The sequence below is a fragment of the Bubalus bubalis genome, chromosome 11 (assembly GCF_019923935.1).
Source record: "Bubalus bubalis isolate 160015118507 breed Murrah chromosome 11, NDDB_SH_1, whole genome shotgun sequence".
Lineage (NCBI taxonomy): Eukaryota > Metazoa > Chordata > Mammalia > Artiodactyla > Bovidae > Bubalus > Bubalus bubalis.
Genome location: NC_059167.1, coordinates 73,251,184 through 73,276,058, shown reverse-complemented (window position 1 = coordinate 73,276,058; position 24,875 = coordinate 73,251,184). Strand labels below are relative to the sequence as shown.

The following is a 24,875-nucleotide window of genomic DNA, read 5'->3' as shown; positions in this document are numbered from 1 at the left end:
ATGTATCCATTTTTATTCTTTTCAAACAACAAGAATTGAAATGTAAAACCATAGGATGAATATAAGTATTTCAATTTCTTTCATCAAGACTGGGAATGAGTAAAGTACTTGGAGATCCCAGAGTGAATACCCTGATGAGGTTGGAAGCCAGAATTCTGTATCCTTGTTCTGTCCCCAAATCCATTATCATCTAGAGCAATTTTACACAATGAAGAGGGGGCCTGCAAAATTCATCCATGACCTTTTAGTTTGAAGCCAACCTCCTTCCTAGCACCTTTTCTTCTGTGGATGCTGTTATGCTTCCAGCTTTTTCAGTGGATGCTAACAGTACAAAATAACAAATATATTGTCCATTGGTTCTAGGCTTAAAGACCATGCTGGAGTTTAATATTTATTATTCACACATGATGAGGGCTTTTTCCAATTCTAAATTTTACTTTACTGTTTCACTATTATCTTCATTTTGTGCCTGGAAAAACAGAAATGCCATTATAATTGACTGCCTTTGTGTTGAATGGAAATCTGACCAAACTACACTGTTTATGCTTCATGTGAAATTTTATATTCTAAAAACAAAACATTGTACATCCTGGGCTTGATGATTTTCAAAATCTTGTATCAAAAATTTTTAGTGATTTTAGAATGTTGCTATCTATTAAGTTCTATGCATAACTGTATTGTTTGTTGCCCATAATAACCAAATTAATATTAGATTTTTATTTACTTGTAAGAATAAAATGAAAATAGTTTTTGGAGTTACTGCACATGCCCAGACTTTTAAGTATGTTTGTATATCATGATTAAATATCCCCATGAGATTAAAAACATTATCTCTATATTGTATAAGAAAAAATGAAAACATGAATACGAAATCAAGTCTAAAACTCAACTTTCCCAACTCTCCAGTTCCCACATCTCCAAGCTTTGCACCTTCCTGATCCTTTACTCTGCACTGCAGCTTTCAGCTAACAAAAAATGGAGTGACATGTGGGTAGTTTTTTTCCTTAATAAACATCTTTTATTATTAATAATTAGCCTTTTAGAAAATCCACTGATTCAGGTGATTTGTACAGTTAATTTCTTGTCTTCTTACTGAATTAGGCTTCCAATTCAACATTTCAACTACTCCCATGGAAATCAAAGGACATTAATACATTTTTTAAAATAAAGTTAAAAAAAACTGCTTGCAACAACAAACATCTCAGAATTTACGAATATTTTCTATATCCACTTACTATTAGAAATACCATCAACAGAAATGCATACCTGTATTAAAAACCTGTTTTGATGTCAGATAAACATGATGTTTCTATCTATAGATTTTAGTCTTTATATAATAAGTAATACTTCCTAATTCTGAGAAAGGGTCAGTTCCTAGGTAGTGATTATAGAAACAGGAAATAGCTTTTAAATAAGATGTACCACTATCAAGGAGGACTTGGTAAAGCAAACCTCTGATGACTTTCAATTCCTCCCACGTATTCACACTGCCTGGTTGTTGCGTGGTGTGCAGTGTGGTTCTGTCCTGCCCTCGCCTTTGAATGAGGCATGCTAACACCTGGCCTGCAAAACTATCTTTAGTGATGGATTCTGCACACATATTCCTTCTTCTAGAACTTAAATACACTCTACTGTTGATAGTATTCTGTCCTTAAAACTTTGTTATTTCTAATAATTAGACAGATTAGCTTGACAATCTGGATCAAATTCTAAAAGGTACTTTGAATTTCATTGGAGTCTCAGGCAAGTCATTTTCCAGAAAGTTTTCTTTAATGTCTATGCTAAATAAATAACATTTACACACATGACAAAACCATCACAGGTTCTTGTAAGAATCCAAGGTAAATATACAGAGGCGCATCAATTACTTCAAAGTCTAAAACCAAGCATCTGCATACAAGCAATCACTTTGATTAAAATCTCCCAAGCTTAATTACTCCTTAAAGAATTTTAAATTCTTTATTGGACAAAACAGATACAAATGTATTTGTGCAAATTAACTTTAAAAATATAGTATGGCTTAAAAGTCATCTGTTATTTCTGCAGCCTCATACTATAGAAGCACACTTGAGTCATCGTCATTCTGCATCGGCCATTATTCTTAGTTCAAGGGAACACACTGTCACATCTATAGGCAATATAAACCTAATTACATCCAAAAGGAACAAAGGATTAAAATGCTATTGAAGCAAATTAATTTCTAGGGATTTTTAAAGACACTGAACATTAATGGAATTTGAGAAATAAGATCTGCAGGGCTTATCTCTCCCTCTATGTGTTGAGATTTCTTGGAGAAACCTCATCTGACCTAGGAGTAACAAGAAATCAGCACGACTCATTCCATTCTATCACACGTTAAAAAATAAAATTCATCCAATTCTCAAAAATTAACTTCTTATAAACCCAGTCAACAATTTCTTTAAAAAAGTAAAGTGTAACCTCTGCTTTAAGAGATCACAATAAAATTAAAGACAGCTTAAATATTGCCATAATTAAGAAAAACAAGAATTCAAGTTGCTTGTGCAATGAAATTAAATTCATCACATAACAATCATCCTGAGCTACAAACACATCAATTACCTTGCAAGTCATATCACCAATTGATAATTTTATATACATTAATGACAAGTACAACATTTACCAATTATAAGTCTACAGGTTTACTTGTTGGTAGTAGTTGAAGTTTTCCAATAGGATTTTTGGGAGAACCTTTATACCAGATCCGCTCTTTTTCTGATGGTTTTCTAAGGACCCTGCTGCTTACTCCAGGGGGAAAGACCTTATCATTACTTACAATAGATTTTACTATATCATGGTTTGTTAGATCATCCAAGGGAACCTTAATTTGGCTATTAGATATCACTTCTTGTTTACAAACTCTGGTGGACCCAAGAGAAGCATTCACAGAGTTTGGGTGCCTCTTCATTTGTAAGAAAGATGTAGAAGTTACCTCCATGCTTGATTTTGAAATCATATCAATATTTGACTGCTTGCAAGATGAAGACTTCTGTTCTTTAGGACCTGATCTGGTACATGGATGGGAGGAATCTTTTGTCATACTTTCTACACAAGAGGGAAGAGCACTCTCACAGCTCACTGATTTAACCAGAGGAGAAGCAGTATCACCAAGACTTGCTAATTTACGCCTTGGAGGTTGTCCACCATGCTCCAACAAAGAACTGATTCTTCTCACTGACTGACGGACAGGCGTACGCTGAAACTTCAGAGGTGACTTAATTTTTGTCCTATTTGGTTCATTTAAAGAGAGCTTGTTAAACCACTGTATGTGGTCTGAAACCCTTCCATGCTTTGTCATTTGTAAGCATTCAGAAACCGTTTCATCACGTGTCTCCACCAGTGACTGCTGTTTAATGATTCCCCCAGGACTAGGTTTTGACAAGTTTGTGCTACTGCCCGTGCTCTGTCCCAAGGAAGAGGTGCTAGCCACAACCTCCCTAGAAGCTGTATGTTTCAGTAAGTTCTCTTCAAGCAAATTTTCATTCTCCTTTAATTTAGTATTGAGGGTATCCCTTGGGGACTCTTGTTTCCTTACATGTTCATCACTGGGCAACTCCTGCTTGCTTAAATAATCTGTTGGTATATTGAAATGAATGTTGTTTTCTAGTTGTATCTGCATCTGAGTTGAGTAACATTTTATAGTGGCTTCTCTATCCGATTTTTGAGGCTGATGTAGTGAGAAGTCTCTTTCTGAAAAGCTATCTTCATCGTTACTGGTATGGTGTCCATTTGATTCTATCACAGTCAAATTAGTTTTCAAGAGATTTTTCTCTGGGCTACCTTTGGTAGAAGATGTTTCATTGAATTTTACTTTCTCCACATTAGTTAATGATGACTGCTTGTGATTTATCAATGCATGAAGATTACTTCCAGATTCAGAAAATGCTTTCTGAATTTTCACCACAGTCTCTGTGGTCAGGTTATTTTCATCACCACTAAGAGAGCTGCCAGTTATGTTGTTACTGTGCTGACTGTGTACATTAGGAGTGGGGAGCGCGTATGAGCTAACAGGGGACTTTTCAACCATCATATCAGGCTCCAAAGAACAGTTCTCCACCTCAAGAGTTCCATCTATTGGAGAAGCTTCACTTCCATCTACTTCTTGAAAATCAGAATTACTAGGTCCTATCCAAGATATTCGGTAATTTGTTCCACTTAGTTGCTCTGGAGTTAATAAGTTTTCCTCCGACTTACTGCTCTTTTTCGAACCTAAAATAAAGCAGTTCAGTGTTTTTAAACTTATATTTGACTTACTTTTGAAATGTTATTCAAATACATGATAAATGAAACACTAAGCATTTAATTCCAATAAATTAGATTTGTATTAAAAATAATTTTTTATGATATATATGTATGGCTGAGTCCCTTTGCAGCTTACCTGAAACTACCACAACATTGATAACTGGCTATACTCCAATACAAAATAAAAAGTTTAAAGTGTGGATAAAAAATAACAAGTCAATACAAAAAAAGTAATTTTTTAATGTATGAATATTAAACATTTTTGTATTTACATTGTAAAGATCCAATTGCTCATAGAAACATACACTCCAATTCAAATATTTTCACTATTCAAACATAAATTTTCAATTTCTAGAACAGTAAAGCACTTAACACATTTTATCACTAAAAAAGCAACTAAAGGTTATATGTCAATTATCTCAATAAAATGGAAAGAAAACTAAAAAAAGAAATTAAAGTAGGTTTTTGGGGTAAAACTCTACCAATATCATGTAAACATACCTTTCTGTGTTAATCTTTCATCAGTATCTGGGCTAAAAAGCAGACCTGTTTTTACAGAGTCAATCCTATTTTTTAAACTTTGTTGATTTGCAAGTCGTCGACCAACATTTTCAGATCTATTGACACCAGAACACTCATTCTGTACAGAAAAAATTGAAAAAGTTTTGGTTAAGAAATAAACCTAGTTAATTCAAAATATTAAGACAGACTATTGTTTTGTAGTTATCAAAATCCTCTATAGCTAATTTTAAAAGGTAGATATATATAATTTAGGAATAATTTTATAGCAAACAATATATTTGCATGCATGCTGATGGAAATTATAAGCATTTGACTGGCTATTAATGGATATATTATGATCTAAAATAAAACAGCCTCATACATTAACTTAAAAATTTTTTGTGTGTGGTGATTCTGTGCCCAGGACTGTTCACAAGAGTGAAAGAAAACAAAAACAGACCAAAATCTTACCCTCATGGAATTTACATTCTTGATGGGGAGATTCAGAGCAGAATAAGATAGACAATAAATTATAATGTACAATATACAATACATAAGATAAAAAGTGCTAGAAGGAAAAGTAAAACAGAGTAAGAAGGATATGGACTGGTGAAGGGTGGGGGTATAAATTTTTTGTGGCCGGGGGGAGGTACAATTTTAAATATATTGATCTGAAGATGATTTGTGAGCAAAGTAAACAGAGTGAGAGTCATGAACATATAAGGGGAATGAACATTCCAAGGAAAGGAAAATGCCACTGCAGCCTCTAACGCTGACGCAAGGTCTGGCACATTCAAGAAATCACAAAGAGGCAAAAGTGAATGAAGTCAGATGAGCAGGAGGGTGGTGGGAGGAGAGCTCCAAGAGGGAGGCCAGGAACAGACCATGTGGAGCACTGCAAGTCAGTGTAAGAACTTTATTTCTCTCCTGAGAGTGAAGCAGGGAGCCACTGGAGGGTTCTGAAAAGAGGGGTGACATGACTTAACTCCGCTTTTTAGGGGATAATTTTGGTCCTAGTACTGCAGTGAAATAGAAGCAGGTGGTAGGAACTTATTGTAGTAATCTAAGTTTTAAATGACATAACTCAAAAAGTTAGAAATAAAGTGCTGTGAAAAGTGGTCAGTCTGGATAGACTCTGGAAGCAGAGTTAGACAGGATTCCCTAATGGCTTAGAATGTCTGCATGGTTTGGCCTAAGTGCTTGGAAAAGTAAGTTGCCATAACTGAGACGGTGAAGACTGCAGGTAGAAGCGTGGGCTGGGGAGAGAGGAAGGAGTGGAGAAATAACAGCAAAGGAGAAATGCAGCTCAGGAGCTCTATTAAGATGTCAGTACCTCCCAACTGGGAGGTCAAACAGGTAAATGTTAAGCAGTCAAGTTGTTTTCAGGAGAGCAATGTGGGCTAGAGATACAAATTTGAAGTCCTAAGTAAATACACGATATTTAGTTAGAGCCGATGATCACCTTGAGTGAGTGGAGTGGGATAAGAAATCCAAGGGCAAAGCTTTTTGGGTACTCCAATATAAAGGAATTAGAAAATTAACTGGCAAAGAAGGAAGAAAATAAAAATGTCCTTGAAGCAAGGAAATGTCCTTGAAGCGAGGAAAGAAAATATGCCAAAGAAGAGCAAGTCATTAGCTGGGTTACATGTTGCTGATGGATTGAGTCCACCTGTTTGAGCAGTGCTGAATTCATGAGTAATCTTGTGAGATCTATTTTAGTGAGAGATTGGGATGAAAGTGTCACTGGAATTGATTTCAGGAGGATAGAAAAGGAGGAACTGGAGATAACAACGCAAGTGTAAATGCCTGGTATAAAGAAGAGTTGAGAACAGGGCAGTAGATGGAGGAGAGACAGGGTTGGGAGGGTCTTTTGCATCAAGTCTCCAACTTTACACTAATATAAATAGCAGGGAAATGGTGAAAGACACTTACTCCATCTTTGCTATTTTTCCCTAGATTAAATTTCAAACGAAGAGATCTTCGAACCTTTTCTTTACGGCTGATTTTAGGAGAGAGGCAGCCTGCTTTTCCTGATTCCACCCTAGAAAGAGTGAAATTAAAAACATCAGTTTACAGCATAAGAACTAGAGGAATTCCTACAAAATAAAGTTTGAAAGCCCAGAGCAAATCACATTGTTAGTACCTGAATAGAGTAATAATTTTTTAGGTTTAAGATACCATACATGAACACATTGTATATGCATAAAAAATGATCTTTCCTGTTGATCACAAGAGTTTAGTCACTTATAAACCAGAATCATTAGACTAGCTTTTTATATTCAGGAAATTTAAAAATTACCCACATCAACAAAAACAGGATTTTAAACAGGCAAAATGGACTCAAATTAGGAATCTTTCTCTGGAGGATAGGCCCTAGATTAATAAGACTATAGGCAAAGGGGATTTTAAAAAATTATTATTCAAATATGATTTTCAATAGAAAGACAAAATATTTTTTAAGTATATATATCAAATTTTTACCCAACCTGGATAACTTACCTGCAAACCTTTTTGCTTGCAAGCCTTTTACTTCGCCTTAGCACATTTGTACTGATCAAATGGTTTCCACTGATGGCGACAGGAGAGAATGAACTCTGAGATGACCCTTCCGGGCTTGTATCACAGTGAACTATAAAAACAACCACATGTGATGGACCATACATATTTATTTGCTTTTCAAAGTGTAAAATATTAACAGCAATTAGATTTAAAGTCTTAATTTCTACCCCTAAACAACAACAAAATCACATAATTTCTGGTTAGACTCTTCAAGGGTCAAATAACCCAAGTTAACCAAAAAAGAAAAAAAAAGTATCAATTTCTTTTTAGTTGCCAATTAAAGGTCAGATTAAACATTATTTTTATATTAGAGTTTTACTTTAAACTCAATACTTACTTACAAGGGAGAGATGGGCGCTGTTGCAGTTTAGAGAAATAAGCTTTTGAGACAGACTTTGAGTTTGTCCATCACTTACTAAATGGCTTTAGGCTCTAAATTTGGATTTTTATGGTGAATATAAGTATGGCTATAATGTATATAAGATGTCTAGCACAGAACCTGGTGAATAAGATTAATTATGCCCTTATCAAAAATGAACTACTGAAAACAATTTAGTGTCTGAGTATGCAGTATGCACCTGCTAGCCAACCTCCTGTCTATCTGACTCTAGAGTGTAATTTGTCCAATATTTTTGACAAAAACTGATGACCCATAACACACATCTAACCACATGGTTACTGCCATGTTCCACGCTAACAACTGGAGGTTACAATAGCTCATTTTGATAAAGTTATTTAACACTATATCATGAAACCAACTATAATGAAAAAAATTAGGGGTAAATTATTATGAGTTATGAGCAAAGGCTCCATATACATTTGACTTGTATTTTCCCACTGGTGTTGATGAAGAATTTACACAGGTCCCCAGAGTCTTCCATTACAGTGACTTTTTGGGTGCATTTGCTTTGAAAAAAAAAAAAAAACTTGGAGGCAATATGATATATCAAATGTGACTCAGGTAGCTTTATTTTAGGGTCAGGAGCTTGCAGAGAAGGAGATTTGTTTCCTGAGTAAGATATTGTATTGCTAATAAACAAAGGCAAGAATGCCGATGGACATCTGCCATTTGGAAATAGTCCTCCAAAGTGGAAAACTCTCAACATTAAAAATATACTAAGTTAAAGTTTGTATCTCCAACCTGTAAACACTGGAAGAACTACAGACATAGCTTCAGAGTTCTTATTATTACACTTTAATGAACCATAGAGAACAAGTTGCTATTCTGTTCATCTTTTAAAGTAAAACAGACAAGTAAAATGTAAAGCTTTTGGATAACAGAAACAAAACAGAGGCTTTTGGGAAGACCTCATAATCCAGCTAATAAATTCAAAATAGAACTCTTAACATTGTCTGAAAACAAATAAAATCTAAAAGAATCTGAGACCACTCACATTTTGACTAAATGTGAGACAAATATGAGATAGAAGACTCTGGGCTTAGAGCTTCATTTCATTTTGGGTTGATAGGAGTTTAATACATACATAGTTGATACATAGTTTAATACGAGCCAACTTGTATTCTACACATACATGTTAAAGGAGCCAAGCCAATCCAAGATCATGCTAACAAAAACCTGGTATTCAAATTAGTGTGTGATTTTATTTTTCTCTGGAGGCTCTGGTTGGCCACATTAGGAACTTGCAGTTCATTCAGAATAAAATGACTGGGCTGGTAAAGGGATGTGGAAACCATGCCATAAGGAATGGTGTTAAAGCTTTTAAGGCATTTTATAAAAGCTCCTTGAGTATAAAACTAAAAATACTACCCAGCCCCCAACTAACCCACAATGATTACATTAATGGTAACACCCCGACTCTGAATTCAGAGACACTCAAACGCTGGTGACCTCAGTTCAACAGGAGGCAATAATCAAGTCACAGCCATAGATTCAGAAGCAACTAAAGTAGAATTCAGGATATTCAATCAGGTAAAACCTGAGCACCAGTACTATTCCTATTCACAGTGACCCATCGCTTTCAACAGGCAAGGCGTAAAAAACACACACACACATTAATTACACTGAACCACACTGTCTATTTTAAAAGTGAGGGGACTTTACAAAATCCAGAGATTTGATAAAACAGAGAATAAAATCTGCCTCCTAAAGGATTATTATGAAATAGCACTTTGTCTAGAATAAGCACTCCTGTTAATGTTTATAATCCAGTTATACAAATTCTATTTGTTACCTGATATTGGTGTAGAACTGCTACTGAAGAGATTACTTGGCAACAACTCAAAGTTAAAATTGTGCTTGATGGACTTTCTTTTCTTACTTGAGAAACCATGAGAATCTACCGGCAGTTTACGCTTAGCATTTGGTGTAAGAATTGGTGAAACGGATAGCTGGGCTGAAAAAGAAATTTTGTTTTTTCTCCCAGAGTTGATAAAATACAAACACTTCATATAATTTCTTCCTATAAAGCTATTATTTAAAACTAACCAAAAATGGGGGGATGTTTACATTAGTATTATAAAAAACACATTAATAACTAAATTAACACTAATGCAATTACTTAAAAAGTCAAGTTGTAAAGAGGCAAGATTCTTAGTAACAGCTGAAACAAAAACTAATCTAAATATTTTTGCTTTTCATATTAATATTTATATTAATTAATTAAATAATTAATTAATTAAATAATTAATATTTCATATTAATATAACTATTAACCAATTAATGTCTTCAATCTGGAAAATGAAAAACAATCAAATTTTCTATTACCAGGTTAAATAATTTTAGCCACAAGCAAATTAAAATAAAAAACTGGAACAAACGCTAATAATTTTCTGGTTCTGAATAAAAATGAGATTGAGTTTTTCAGTCTCACATGTTCAGTAGCATCCCACTTGCAAATGGAAGAACATGACTTAGAAGATCACAGACATAACAACAGACTAAAATATTGTATATGTATGGCTGAGTTCCTTAGCTGTTCACCTGAAACTATCCCAACATTGTTAACTGGTTATACCCCAGTACAAAATTAAAAGTTCAAAAGAAAAACAAGAAAATTAAAACAAACAAACACAGACTAAAATAAATTCTTACCTATAATATTAAGTTCAACATATCCAATGTAATTATATATGTAATCACATTTAAATCCAATGTCATAATACAGTACTATAGTACAACATCTCCACTAAAAATTACACTTGGAATTGATTAAACAAAATAAATCAGGTAATTTATTACCACAATTAATTTCTGTATAATATACATGAAACTGTGAAACTTAGTTGTTCAGTCATGTTTGACTCTTTGTGACCCCATGGACTGTGGCCCACCAGGCTCCTTTGTTCATGGGATTCTCCAGGCGAGAATACTGGAGTCGGGTGCCATTCCCTTCTCCAGGGGGTCTACCAGACCCAGGGATAGAACCTGGGTCTCCCGCAATGCAGGCAGATTCTTTACGCTCTGAGCCAACAGGGAAGCCCATAATGCACATATATAAATGTCCAATTAAATAAAAATATATAATACCTACCAATTCTTTCCTGTTGAGGTGTAATAGAAGGTGTCCTGTTAGATTTAAATTTATTTAATGCTCCACTAACAAAATCTGAAATGCAAGGCATATATAATATAATCAATTATAACAACATTTACCTATCTTTCATCAATAACTCATAAATAGGAAAACATTAAATACAGAATAAACTGTAAAACAACTAACTACAATGTATAAAATGAATACAATGTATAAAAGAGTACAGAAGAGGGTATCATTACCTTTTGAGGAAAGGAAGAAATGGCACCAGAGAGAAAGCTTGGAAAGGGAAATAAAACCTTGTAGGTGTTGATTAGGTACAAGGTAGAATTCAGGCGAGGTGACTAGCATATGCAAAGGCATGTAAGAATAAACAGAATGTATGTATATTAGAAGCCAGGAGTTTGACACAGCTAGAGCAACTAGTGAACAGTGGATATGGTTAAGAGAGAAGTCTTGTGCGTTAGGAAAACAAGGCTGTATATAATTTTGAAGAATCTGAACTTCTCCAAAGGGAAAAAGGAACAAAACCATCATTTCTGCGCTTTGACAGCAGTATGATAGATTAGTTGGGGGTAGAGTGTATGTCAGAGAAGGCGATGGCACCCCACTCCAGTACTCTTGCCTGGAGAATCCCATGGATGGAGGAGCCTGGTAGGCTGTGGTCCATGGGGTCGCTAAGAGTCAGACATGACTGAGCGACTTCACTTTCACTTTTCACTTTCATGCATTGGAGAAGGAAATGGCAACCCACTCCAGTACTCTTGCCTGGAGAATCCCAGGGACAGAGGAGCCTGGTGGGCTGCAGTCTGTGGGGTCGCACAGTCAGACACGACTGACGTTACTTCACAGCAGCAGCAGCAAGGGTGTGTGTGTGTGTGTGTGTGTGTGTAAGCCTCCTTGGAGATAGGCAAACTAGCTAAAGGTTCTTCTAAGTATGTTATTCAGTCATTCAACAAATATATATTTCGTACCTATTATGTGTCAGACACAATGAAGATACAACAGTAGCCAAAATATGAAACAGTGACCTTTATGAAACTTTCTATTGGAGGAAGCAAACATTAAATATAACAAGCAAATAAATACCTATCGAAAAATGGGTAAACAGCATGAAGTACAAATATTAACAACAGATTTAAATCGTGGAGTTAGAGAAGGTATCGCTGAGGAGGTGGTATTTAAGGTAAGACCTGAAGGAAGAATGGGAATTAGCCAGGCAAGAGATGAGGCTCTGAACTGAGGTAGGTCCTGTGGAAACAGAGGCAGTAATAAAGGTATTTACAAGATCAGAGTGATAAGACTTGGTAGACAGTAGGATATGGGAATGAGAAAAGAGCAGATAAGAACACGTAGAATTCTAATTTTGATGACTAAGGACAAGCCAGGACAGATTGGAATGACATGACATACTCAAAATATTTAAAGATAAAAACTGTTAGCTATATTATTCAGATTAGAAGGAGAAACAGAAGCTGAGGGAGTTCATCAGTGCTAGACCTGCCTTACAAAAATGTTGAAAGGAACTCTTCTACCAGAAACAAAAGGCAAAAGTAAACAAAGCTTTGAGTAAGAGGATAAACAGTATCAGAAAATTGCAACTCCATATCAGAATAAGTTGTCAAACAATTCTATATTAAAGGTTAAAGGGAAAAAAAGCAGTAAAACTGTAGCTACTTCAATTTGGTGGTGAACACACAACATAAAGACATAATGTGAGACAACAAAAACACAAAAGAGGAGGAGGAAAAGGATGAAACTCATATAAGCAAGTGAAGGTAATAAGACACTGTTGGCAGAAAAAGGACTATTTCATCTACAAGACAATTTATACCAACTTCACAGTAACCACAAAATATAAATCTAGAGCAGAGTCACAAAACATGAAAGAGAAAACAGAAAAACACCACAGAACAAAATGGAAGACAGAAACACAAAGAAAAAGAGACAATGGACAAAGAGAACAACCAGAAAACAATTTTAATTTAGGCAGTACTAAGTTTTCATCTGTTAATAATCATCCTAAATGTGAAAGTGAAAGTGTTAGTCACTCAGTCAAGTCTGACTTTGCTATCCCGTGGACTGTAGCCCGCCAGGCCCCTCTGTCCACGGAATTCTCCAGGACAGAATACTGGAGTGGGTTGCCATTCGCTTCTCCAGGGGATCTTCCTGACCCAGGGATCAAACCCAGGTCTCCTGCACTGCAGGCAAATTCTTTATCATCTGAGTCACCAGGGAAGTCCAAGACTACTGGAGTGGGTAGCTATTCCCTTCTCCAGGGGATTTTCCCAACCCAGGGATCGAACCCAGGTCTTCTGCCTTGCAGGCAGATTCTTTACTGTCTGAGCCACAATGTACATGGACTGAATTCACTGATCGAAAGATACAGAGTGGCTGGATGGATTAAAAAACAAAACCCAACTATACACTGCCTCCAGGAGACTTACCTCAGCTCTAAAGATAGATAAGCTCAAAGTGAAGGGATGAAAGGTGATACTCCAAGCAAATGGCAGCCAAAAGAAAGTGGATAAATGTAGGTATATGTACATGCTCAGTTGCTATGCCGTGTCCAACTCTTTGCGACCCCATGGACTGTAACCCACTGGGCTCTTCTGTTCATGGGATTTCCCAGACTAGAATACTGGAGTGGGTTGCCATTTCCTTCTCTGGGGAATCTTCCCGATCCAGGGTTCAAACCCATGTCTCCTACATTAGCAGGCAGATTCTTTACCACTGAGCCAGCAGGGAAGCCACAAAGAGTCCAGAAATAAACCCATACATATATGGAAAATTAACTTATGACAAAGGAATATAAAAGGCAGAGAGAATAGTCTTTTCAATAAATGGTGTTGGGAAAACTGGACAGTCACATGCAAAAGAGGGAAATTAAACCAGTGTATTACATTACAGACAAAAATCATCAAAATGGATTAAAGGCCTGAATGTAAGACCTGAAACCATAAAACCCCTAGAAGAAAACATAGGCAGTAGCCTATGTGACATCAGTTTTATGAAAGGACAACCTACTAAATGGGAGAAGATATCTGCAAATCACATATCTGATAAGTGGTTAATATCCAAAATATATAAAGAACTGATATAATTCAACAACAACAACCAAATAAAACAAACAACCCAGTCAAAAAATAGGCAGAGGAACTGAATAGACATTTTTTTAAAGACACACACATGGCCAACAGGCACATGAAAAGATGTCCAAAATTATTGACTACTAGGGAAATGCAAATCAAAACCATGAGACACTACCTTACAACTGTTAAAACGGTTATTATCAAAAAGGCAAGAAATAACAAGTGTTGGAGAGGATGTGGAGAAAAGGGAACCCCCATATACTGTTGGTGGGAATGTAAATTGGTGCAGTCACTATGGAAAACATTATGGAGACTCCTCAAAAAATTAACAATAGAAGTATTCATTATATATGTACATACTACATCTTTACTATTCATCCATTGATGGATACTTAGGTTATTTCCTTATCTTGGCTATTGAAAATAATTGTGCGATGAACATAAGGGTGCATGTCTTCTCAAATTAGTGTTTTCATTTTCTTTGGATAAATACCTTGATATGGGATGGATCATAAGTATTTTGTTACAGAACAAAGAAGGTACAAGGAAAATCTACAAGGAAGGCACAAGGAAAATCTACAAGGAAGGCAAGAAGAAACAGAAGGTGGGAATACCATATAAGGCCAAAAGATTCAAAAAAGCAATGGGACAGTTAATAACTTTGAAACACATTTCAGGCAAAAGCAAACTGTCATACCTCCACATATGGGGCTGCCATGACCACTTACCTCCTACACTTTGTCTTCGTTTTCTCTTATAGTCACCAGGAGTTTCATAATCGCCTTCTTCAAAGCCTTCTAGTGATGGAGTAGCACAGAGACCATCAATACCCAACATAGCTGGTATCTTTTCTAGGATAAAATCTGGAACATGCCCTAAATGAAAATGTTCACAATCAAGATTTTTCCTCTACCCTTCCTCCAAATATTTAAATAGTACATAACTACTTCCCAACAGTTGTCTTGGTAGCTCACTTAGAAAAAGCTGGGATCTCCCTCATTTAAACAAATTGCATTACTTAAGAATGCAACTACATCTTACCGATATCTGATGCATAATCAATAAAAGTTCGTACTACTGCAGCCTGTAGTCGTAGCTTTTTTTCTGTGTTAGCAGACATCTTTTCATGTCCTTCACTTGTCTGAAGAAGATTTGGTGCAAATATTACAGCAAGATTGCTGCTATCCATCTTATTCTCACTGGACCTTAAATGAAAAAAAGTTTTATAAGATGGAGTCAAAGATAAAAATACAGAGTTAAAATAACACTGAGCACATTCTGAAGACCTCTCACTTTACCAGTTAAACACAAACCAAGATACAGTTACCCCTCACCTACCCATCTACATGACTGACTTGAAATAAGACAGAATCAGAAATACACAGCCTCTGTGTGCTTATATATATGTCACGAAAACACTGCTACCCCTAGAGTCCACACTTTTTCCCCCCACACAAATTGAACACATTTCTTTGATTTTCACACACAGAAAATTCAAAGTACTGAAGGCAGTAAGTATGTCTAGAACAAACAGGCTCAATGACAGCCAGCAGAAGGGACAAATTGAAAAGCAAACCACAAATATTTTAAAAACACAGTAATCATTAGAAGCCATTTAATGGCCTCAGAATCCTATAACACTAATAAGCCATTAAGGCATTCACAATGCCAACCCCAAGACAGCAAGGAAATATTACATATTTTTCATTATACAGGATATACTTCTTATAGTAAGGAAAAATATAATATTTTTAAGAAAAATTTCTATTCCAAATGAAATTTATTATCATAAGGGTATATCTAGCTAGTTGAGAAATTAAATTGTTATCTCCCCAAAACTTTTTTTACTACTTACCTAAGAGAAACTTTCCTGAGAAAGTTAAAGAAGTATCTTAATATATCAATTGTGTGGTCAGCCATTAGACAGGAGAGCAACAATGTAGCTTTATTCTTCTCCTCTGTTTTTAATTGTTGAGCTTTGAAAAGTGCTTCATGCAAATCAGCTGGGAGAATGGGCTCTGGCAATTCCCTAAAAAACTGCTTAAGAAGTCCCGCGGTATCACAAGGAGGTGCAGAAGACAGGCATCTTTCACCATGATCGAGTTTATTCTAAAATGAATATAATCATTTTGAGTACTCTGGGGTTTTAGGGTTTAACACAAATAAAGTATCCTTCCTTATACTCTAAAGAGCTTTCTTGAATGAATTTCTCTTAACTCTTTAGTATATATCAGTACTTTTTAGAAGGCTAAAAATAAAAATTTAAACAAACTTTCATTTCCTATCGTACACAGGGACAAGGACCATGAGTTTGAAAGTACTCTGTAAATTTTTAAAGCATTATATAAATAGCTTGATTGTGAAAATCATTTCACAACATATATGTATATCAAAACATCAGGTTGTATGCCTTAAATATATTTGTGAATTATACCTCAATTTTTTAAAAAAGCATTATATAAATGATACACACTTTGGAAAAAGGTTCTTCTGTCATGAAAAAAAGCTATTTGCAAACTCAATTTCTGTCAATAATTCATGTAATAATTCTAAATATTTCAATCTTAAAAACCTAATCAAAGAGTGGTACAAATATAGTTCAAGCATATGCTTACCTTTAGTGCTTTTAGACGAATAACAGATCCTGATTTCCTAAAAAGCCCTTCTGTATGAACATGCTCTTCTAAAGACGTGCAAGCATCAACAAGAAAACTGAAAGACAGAACTCTTTTCAGGTGGCAGGATGCACAAATCCTCTGCAATCAAACTTATCCCCATTACTCCATCAAAGTCACTAATGGGCTCTGCCTTGCCAAATCCAGAGTCAAGTCATTGTCTTTATCTTGCTTGATACTTGACCACTCCTGATGATCTTTTAAATACTCTTTTTAACTACACTTATTTCCTGCTGTCTGCCTGGCTGCTCTTTCTCAAACTTCTTTTCTGGCTCTTCTTTTTCTGCCAGACTTCTCCATCCTAAGACCACCCAGGGCTCCAAGGCCTCCTTCTTTTCTTTACCTACTCTCTTTCCACAGGTGATCTTGCACAACACACATAGCTTAAAAAACCTGGCATCTGCACATTTGTCCCAACATAAGTGAAGGTTTTTTCCCTCTCAGAAAGTCGGATAAATTGATCCCAGTCTTTACAACCCTTCTCATATTTTTAGAGGTGTGTGCTCAATTTCTTTAATACTGAATAATTTTTAACAATCAATATTGGCTTTATATGCTTAGTTAACAGCTGGTAACACAAATCTGAATGGATGTCAGCTGCAAGGAAATGAAGGCATTCTACTGATGTACAGTTACTGACAGAAAAGTTTTCTTTTTAAAGCAGGCAAACAAATTACAACAAAGATTTAGTCATTACTACTAGGGACATGGGGCTTCGCAGGTGGCACTAGTGGTAAGGATCCCGCCTGCCAATGCAGGAAACGTAAGAGAGGTGGGTTTGATCCATGGGTTGGGAAAATGCCCTAGAGGAGGGCAGGCCACCCACTCCAGTATTCCTGCTGGTATAATCCCATGGGCAGAGGAGCCTGGTGGGCTACAGTCCATGGGATCACAAAGAGTTAGACACGTCTGAAGTGACTTAGCATGCACACACACACTAGGGTTATGACTGCAATTCTAAATGTTGAATATCATCATAAAAAGCCCTTTCATAGGCCATCTAAAAGGCAAAACACTAAGTGGTTACCTCATGAAGACTGTGAATCTACAGTGTGAGTGAGGGAAAACTGTCTTAAGGCAAAAAAGAGTTCAAAAGCTTTTAGAGAATGCATCAACTAAAAACTTAGGTTATTGGACAATAGTAACCAGAATGAACCCTATTTTGGACAGAGGAGAAATGAATTAGTAAGAGCTAAGGTAGTTTGTTTATACTATGCACTTTTAAACTATTTTCTTAAGATGAAAACTTCCCTAGTAATTTCTGATGCAGTTAGTCCAAAAGGTTATTTACAAATAGTGATATAAAAAAGTTCATGGGTTACATAATTTATATTCACAAATACCCCAAAAGCTTACATATTCTTTTATTCAACATTTCTAAAACAAAAAATAATAAAAATTATAACTGAATTGGTAGTTTAGTATATCACTGAGTATAATCAGAACAGCAGTGAAAAGACTGAGAACCAAAAATTCTTGTTTCTAACACTTATTCATTACTGAACCTTAAAATTCAATCCTGAAAATGAATGCAAATTAAAGTGTTAAAACATGCAAAATTAAAAATAAACAACTTTTAATCTGAGTAAATGTTGAGAAATAAAATCATTTGCTAGTTCCAACTAATTGTGTGCATCAATTAACTATTTATTTTCATACATTCAAATAGTAGTTTGAAATATTTACTCTTCATTTCAAACTTTGCTCACCTTGGAATATGTCCATATTCTGGTACAACGGACTGGGGCAATGCATTTAATGGTACTCCAAATATTTTACCCTAGAATGACAAATTCAGTTACTCTAACACAAATATTAGGCTCAATATATAAGCTTTCTTAAATATTAGGTAAATTAAAAATTGCAAAAAATAAAACAAGATAGCAGAAATAAACTATTAGTCAAGACATAGAAAACAGTTACATCAAGTTCATTTGTTAAAAAGTAACTACTGTATACTAAGATGCTAGGTGCTGGGAGTGCAAAACAGTCACTTTGCCCTTAAGCAAGGAAGCACATTCCCTGTTTCCAATCCCATAATGGAAAATCTTTTAATCCATTTAGTGTTCAGTCAGGAAATTCTTATACAGAATTTGGCCCAAAATACTAACATTTCTGGAAAATACTACAAGCTCCTTCAGTAACTACATATAAATACTGACCTTAAACTTTCTATTGGTCACCTTATAAATATTTACTAACTTGAACAGAAGGTCAAATCGACTGATCTGACCCAGGGATTGAACCCACACATCTCTGGCATTTCCTGCATTGGCAGGCAGAGTCTTTACGCTGTGCCATCTGGGAACACTTTCCACATTACTGGAGAGTACTAAGCAAACTGCTTTGAACATTGAAGGAAAGGATTTTGTAAACAATTTAAATTTTATTTCACACTCTGAAAACCATTTTTAAGAAGTCACAATAGAATGTATTACGTTCAAATGTTAATACATTTGAAGATCCCAAGAGTATATCCATATGTTGAATGAGTGTGCACACCTCTGAATAAAGAATCTATCACTATTTTGGGGCATATATTCAAACTTCAAAAATGAGTCACTGTTTAAGAAGGCTGTAGCAATACCTTGGACTTGAATTTAGTTTTAATTCAAGCCTGTACATGTCTGCTTATATAAAATTAGATTAAGTGGGCATACCTAATCACATATATGTTAATTTATTTTAGATACATCTGCTCTCCCTGAATGCTCTTGAAGCACTTAACATTTTAAAAGCATATTATTAACATTTAATTATTATTTACAATAATAAATCATTCAGGGAATTTCCTGGCAGTCCAGTGGTTAGGACTCACTGCTTTGAGTCAGGGTTCCATCCCTGGTGGAGGGAACTAAGGTCCTGCAAGCTGCATGACATGGCAAAATCATTCACATTCTTAATGATCTGACAAAATCTTACTAGTCCTTTCTCAAGCATCCGTTCAATTTAGTAGATGAATATAGAAAAGAGCAACAGAGTTTCAGAAAAACATCTACTTCTGCTTCATTGACTATGCTAAAGTCTTTGACTGTGTGGATCGCAACAAAATGGAAAATTTTTAAAGAGCTGGGAGTACCAGACCACCTTACCTGTCTCCTGAGAAACCTGTATCGGGTCAAGAGGCAATAGTTAGAACCACACATGGAAAAACTAACTGGTTCAAAATTGGGAAACGAGTATGATAAGGCAGTATGTTGTCATCTGCTTATTTAACTTCTTTGCAGAGTACGTCATGCGAAATCCCGGGCTGGATGAATCACAAGCCGGAATCAAGACTGCTGGGAGAAATATCAACAACCTCAGCTATGCAGATGATACTACTTTAACGCTGAAGCTGAAGCTCCAATATTTTTAGACACCTGATATGAAGAGCCGACTCACTGGAAAAGACCCTGATGCTGGGAAAGACTGAGGGCAGGAGGAGAAGAGGGTGGCAGAGAATGAGATGGTGGAACAGCATTATGGATTCAATGGACATGAGTTTGAGCAAATTCCAGGAGATAGTCAAGGACAGGGAGGACTGGAGTGCTGCAGTCCATGGAGTCAAAGAGAGTTGGACACGACTTAGCGATGGAACAACAACAAAAGGGAGAGAGCAGAAAAGAGGAACAGAGATCTGAACCCTGGGGAAGATCCACACTTGAGGAATAGAAGAAAAAGGGAGCCGAAGGAGATGGAAGAGGGGTGGGCAACTGAACAGTAACAACCACTCTGATGGCACAAAGTAAAGAGGAACCAAAGAGCCTCTTGATGGATGTGAAAAGAGGAGAGTGAAGAAGCTGACTTGAAACTCAACTTTTAAAAAATGAAGATCATGGCATCCGGTCCCATCACTTCATTGCAAACAGGAAGGGGAAAAGGGGAAGCAGTGACATTTTATTTTCTTGGGCTCCAAAATCACTCCAGATGGTGACTGCAACCATGAAATTAAGATGCTTGCTCCTTGGAAGGAAAGCTATGACAAACCCAGACAACGTATTAAAAAGCAGCAACATCACTTTGCCAGCAAAGGTCCGTCTAGTCAAGCTATGGTTTTTCTAGTATTCATGTACGGATGTGAGAGATGATCCATAAAGAAGGCTGAGTGCCGAAGAATTGATGCTTTCAAACTGTGCTACAGAGGACTCCTGAGAGTCCCTTGGACAGCAAGGAGATCAAACCAGTCAATCATAAAGGAAAGCAACCCTGAATATTCATTGGAAGGACTGATGCTGAAGCTGAAGCTCCATTACTTTGGCCACCTGATTTGGAAGAGCTGACTCACTGGAAAAAGTCCGGGTCGGGGACTAATTTCCCACATGCTACAAGGTGCAGCCAAAAAAAAATTTAAAGGAAAAATAAATTACGTTAGTATAGGCAACCCCTTATTTGGGTAAATCAGAATTTTCTTGATACTACACAATCAAACAAAATGCAAAAATAAATCATATGCCGAAGCTGAAGTTTACAAAAGTCATACATACCTAGAATTCAGAGTTGGTGTTTTTTTGTTCATTACACTCAATAATTGACTTCACAAATAAGTGCTATAATTTAATCTCATAAAATAAAACTAATAACATGCTTTTAAAATTTTATTAGAACACCACTTACAATACCATCTTTAAAAAGATGCCTAGCACTTTTCGTAAAGAGCTCAAAACTCTCATTAGATAATACACAACAAAGAGCTAAAGAAATCTAGTATTTAAATAATTACCTAACATGTTAGAGCTCATAACACAATGATCTTCTGTATTTCTCTACTTTATTAGGGTTTCTAGCATGATTACTAATTAGAATGTAGATCTCTGATTATCATAACAACTGGCTGAATAAATAAGTGGCATGTGACAGGCACTGTGTGCTAGTCTTATCTACAAATCTTATTTTTTAACTTCCCCAAACAACTCAAGGAGAGATATCATTCCAATTTTATAGAGTAGGAAACTGAGGCTTAGGACAAGCAGCCCAAGATCACACCCCAAATAGGAGGAGAACAGGAATCAAACACAAATCAGTCTATCTGACTCTAAAAGCAAAGTGTCAGTTTTCTTTAGAAGTAAAAAAAAGAAATATGCACACAAATTCTTTCACACACTTACAAACCTACTATATTTGTGATCTTAAAATAAAGTACCATATAATTAGGTGTATATATATATTAGGTATCAGAAAGTGAAGAAGAACTAAAAAGCCTCTTGATGAAAGTGAAAGTGGAGAGTGAAAAAGTTGGCTTAAAGCTCAACATTCAGAAAACGAAGATCATGGCATCCAGTCCCATCACTTCATGGGAAATAGATGGGGAAACAGTGGAAACAGTGTCAGACTTTATTTTTCTGTGCTCCAAAATCACTACAGATGGTGACTGCAGCCATGAAATTAAAAGATGCTTACTCCTTGGAAGGAAAGTTATGACCAACCTAGATAGCATATTCAAAAGCAGAGACGTTACTTTGCCAACAAAGATTCATCTAGTCAAGGCTATGGTTTTTCCTGTAGTCATGTATGGATGTGAGAGTTGGACTGTGAAGAAGGCTGAGCGCCGTAGAATTGATGCTTTTGAACTGTGGTGTTGGAGAAGACTCTTGAGAGTCCCTTGGATTGCAAGGAGATCCAACCAGTCCATTCTGAAGGAGATCAGCCCTGGGATTTCTTTGGAAGGAAGGATGCTAAAGCTGAAACTCCAGTATTTTGGCCACCTCATGCGAAGAGTTGAGGTGGAAAAGACTCTGATGCTGGGAGGGGGCAGCTTGCTGGGGGCAAGAGGAGAAGGAGACGACAGAGGATGAGATGGCTGGATGGCATCACTGACTCGATGGACGCGAGTCTCAGTGAACTCCGGGAGTTGGTGATGGAGAGAGAGGCCTGGCGTGCTGCGATTTATGGGGTTGCAAAGAGTCGGACAGGACGGTCTGATCTGATCTGATTTATATTTAGATATAAATCTAAAACAAAATCCTTATATGCAACTTATTTTTCACAATGAAATTCTTCAGGATTCTGTACAAACATTAAAATCTCATTCAAAATCCCCTTACCTCAACCACCCAAAAATCAACTGCTTCTGAGCCATTCCACTGTGGTTTCTCAATTAACTCATTTAAAGCCTATTCCTAATGCTATCACATCTCCTCATTTACTGATTCATTTAGAAAATGGACTAGTATCCCTTGTCCCTCTCCAAATGTTACTCAACAGTGGTGAGTGTTTGTCTCCCTTCCCACGTGCAACTTGTTCCAAATACAGTAAGTTGGCAATCTCTGGCGACATTTTTAATTGTCACAATTGGGACACGCTATTGGCCTCTCGTGTGTAGAAGCCAATGCTGCTAAAGATCCTATGATGTACACGACAGCTAACCCCTATGCCCCTCAAAGAATTATCTAGTTCAAAATGTCAATGTTGCTGCGGTTGACACAGTTAAACATATTCTCTTGGATCCATACAGAATGAACATTTTAGCATGACCTGGTAATAAGCGATGGTACAGAATGCGCACCACCCCCCTCCCCGGTCCCTTTTAAAATCTAAACCTCTTTCCCCAGAACTTACCACTATTTCCGTGGTTGCTGTTTCCTGTCTCCTGCGATCGCACTGAGCACGGCCACCCTTGACCTTAATTCCATAGGCAGCCCGAAGCTGCTGTACAACCGCCAAACGCACCAGCCTCTGATCCCACATCCCGGACATGTCGCTCACTCTCCGAGGTGCGATCTGAGTCCTGACCCTCTTTCGCCACCAAGTCTTCCAGTTTCCAAACACTCTCAGTTTTGCGTTCAGCTCCGCTGCCTTCCGGCCCCGTCTGACACTCTTCCGGCCCCGGACCCCAGCCACTTCCACGGCTTTTTCCTCGATCCTCTATACACTTTCACCGACCCTTCTCTTAGCTCTGTGCCACCCCTCACCTTTCCTTCACTTTCACTGGCCTTTCTTGTCACTTAATTCTTTCGCTACTTACACAGATTTCCCTTCTTTCTCTCAGATCCTTTCAGTTCCTTGCAGCACGCCTGTTACCAGCTTCTCACTACTTCCAGCCACTCTCTTCCAAACCTCCCTTTGTCCTCGGCTCTCTCCGAACAGTAAAGACTACCCTTCTTCTCGCCCTCCTGCCCCCAGCAGGCTCAGCTGAGCGTCTATCCCTGCGACCCCACGCCCCCCACCCTAGCCCAGCCACCGGACCAGCCGGCTGCTCAGGGGCCTCTCCCAGGCCCGGTCCCCGCCCGGGCTCGTGGCCGCCGTCACCCCGTTTCACAGGCTGCTCCTTCCCTCCCCCATCAGCCTGCCGGCTGCCCCGGCCAACACATCCCGGTGCGTTTACTGAAGTCAAGCGACCCTCTTCATTCCTCCGCCCCCACCGCCTCTGCAGACACCGCAGGCGCCGCGGCCGGCCCACCCTCGGTTTCAGCCCAAGCTCAAATGGCAGCGCCAAACAGCGCTCCGCACTCTGATTGGTCCGCTCCTCTTTTCAAAATCAGGACCCTGGAAGGTGGCTAGGAGCTGCCTGTCCAGGGCGTTACCGGGTTACCGGCCGGGGGCGGGCGACGGGGTTGGGCACGAAAGGTGTGGAGGGCAAAACTAAGAAACACGGAAAGAAAGATGAGTTCCACTTGCTCCTTCTTAGCCATAATTTACAGGGAAATACTGTCTATTGTGTATTTTAAAACACCTGGCCTGAACCCGAGATAATGTATTTGGGGAAATGTAATAGACACCTCATTCTCTCTCTCTCTCTCTTTTTTTTAGGTCTCGACGGAGGCTGAAGGCCCTTTTACGAAGAAACCGGTTCTACGGAACCGTAAGGGAGACCATTTGGTCGGGATTCATCAACGCTGATTTTAGTAACCCTAAGCCGGAATGTTTGGTGGAAACCTCGGCTTTGGGAACTGGTCCATACTTAGGGGACTGATGATGACACCCAGATCTTTGCGTTTAAGTAGTTAAAATACAACAAAGAAGACCTGTCAAGAGAGAGTGGAGTGCGGGAGGAAAGTCTAGGGGAGGCGGCCGCTGCAAAAGCTTCATTCGGTGGGGTCTGGACTTAGACCACGAAGGAGACTGGTTCCCGGCCCTCACGGTGCAGAGAGCGTGGTTTATCTTGTTGACAGGCAAGACCGCACATACCCAGCCCTCGTCCCCGGGCTGCTTTTCCATTCTCAAACGTCAGCAGTCCCATCGGAGATTAAATATTTTTAGGGCTGGAGATGTGGACTCAAATACTACAGACAATACAGCATATGTTTATTACCACCCATGCCTCAGTCCCTGTAAACTTGGCAAGAGTAGCAAAAACTAAAACAAAAAACAAAACT

At 37.5% G+C, this 24,875-nt stretch overlaps 1 protein-coding gene across 4 annotated transcripts; it reads right to left on the bottom strand.

Annotated features, from left to right (window-relative positions):
• Positions 1-1,751: 1,751 nt before the first annotated feature.
• LOC102405681 (rho GTPase-activating protein 11A) lies at positions 1,752-23,997 on the bottom strand. 4 transcript variants are annotated; one of them, XM_006048190.4, is made up of 12 exons: positions 23,119-23,996; positions 18,291-18,361; positions 16,522-16,618; positions 15,762-16,015; positions 14,948-15,111; positions 14,635-14,781; positions 10,812-10,886; positions 9,513-9,674; positions 7,261-7,390; positions 6,694-6,802; positions 4,762-4,900; positions 1,752-4,227 (listed from the first exon to the last, which is right to left on the bottom strand). In XM_006048190.4, exons 1-12 carry the CDS (start codon positions 23,254-23,256, stop codon positions 2,645-2,647), a joined length of 3,069 nt encoding a protein of 1,022 aa, XP_006048252.3. In that variant the 5' UTR covers positions 23,257-23,996; the 3' UTR covers positions 1,752-2,644. The 4 variants fall into 4 exon arrangements, with proteins under 4 accessions (XP_006048252.3, XP_025151748.3, XP_006048253.3 ...); XM_025295963.3 differs by lacking the exon at positions 23,119-23,996 and adding an exon at positions 19,674-19,698; XM_006048191.4 differs by lacking the exon at positions 10,812-10,886.
• Between the last annotated feature and the right edge of the window lie 878 nt (positions 23,998-24,875).

Excerpts from the sequence above, each read along its gene's own strand:
- LOC102405681 (XM_006048190.4), bottom strand. The coding sequence starts at position 23,256 with ATGTCCGGGATGTGGGATCAGAGGCTGGTGCGTTTGGCGGTTGTACAG. Across the intron at positions 16,619-18,290 it reads GAATATGGACATATTCCAAG|TTTTCTTGTTGATGCTTGCA; the intron begins GTGAGCAAAGTT and ends TCTGTCTTTCAG. Across the intron at positions 4,228-4,761 it reads TGAAAGATTAACACAGAAAG|GTTCGAAAAAGAGCAGTAAG; the intron begins GTATGTTTACAT and ends GCTTTATTTTAG.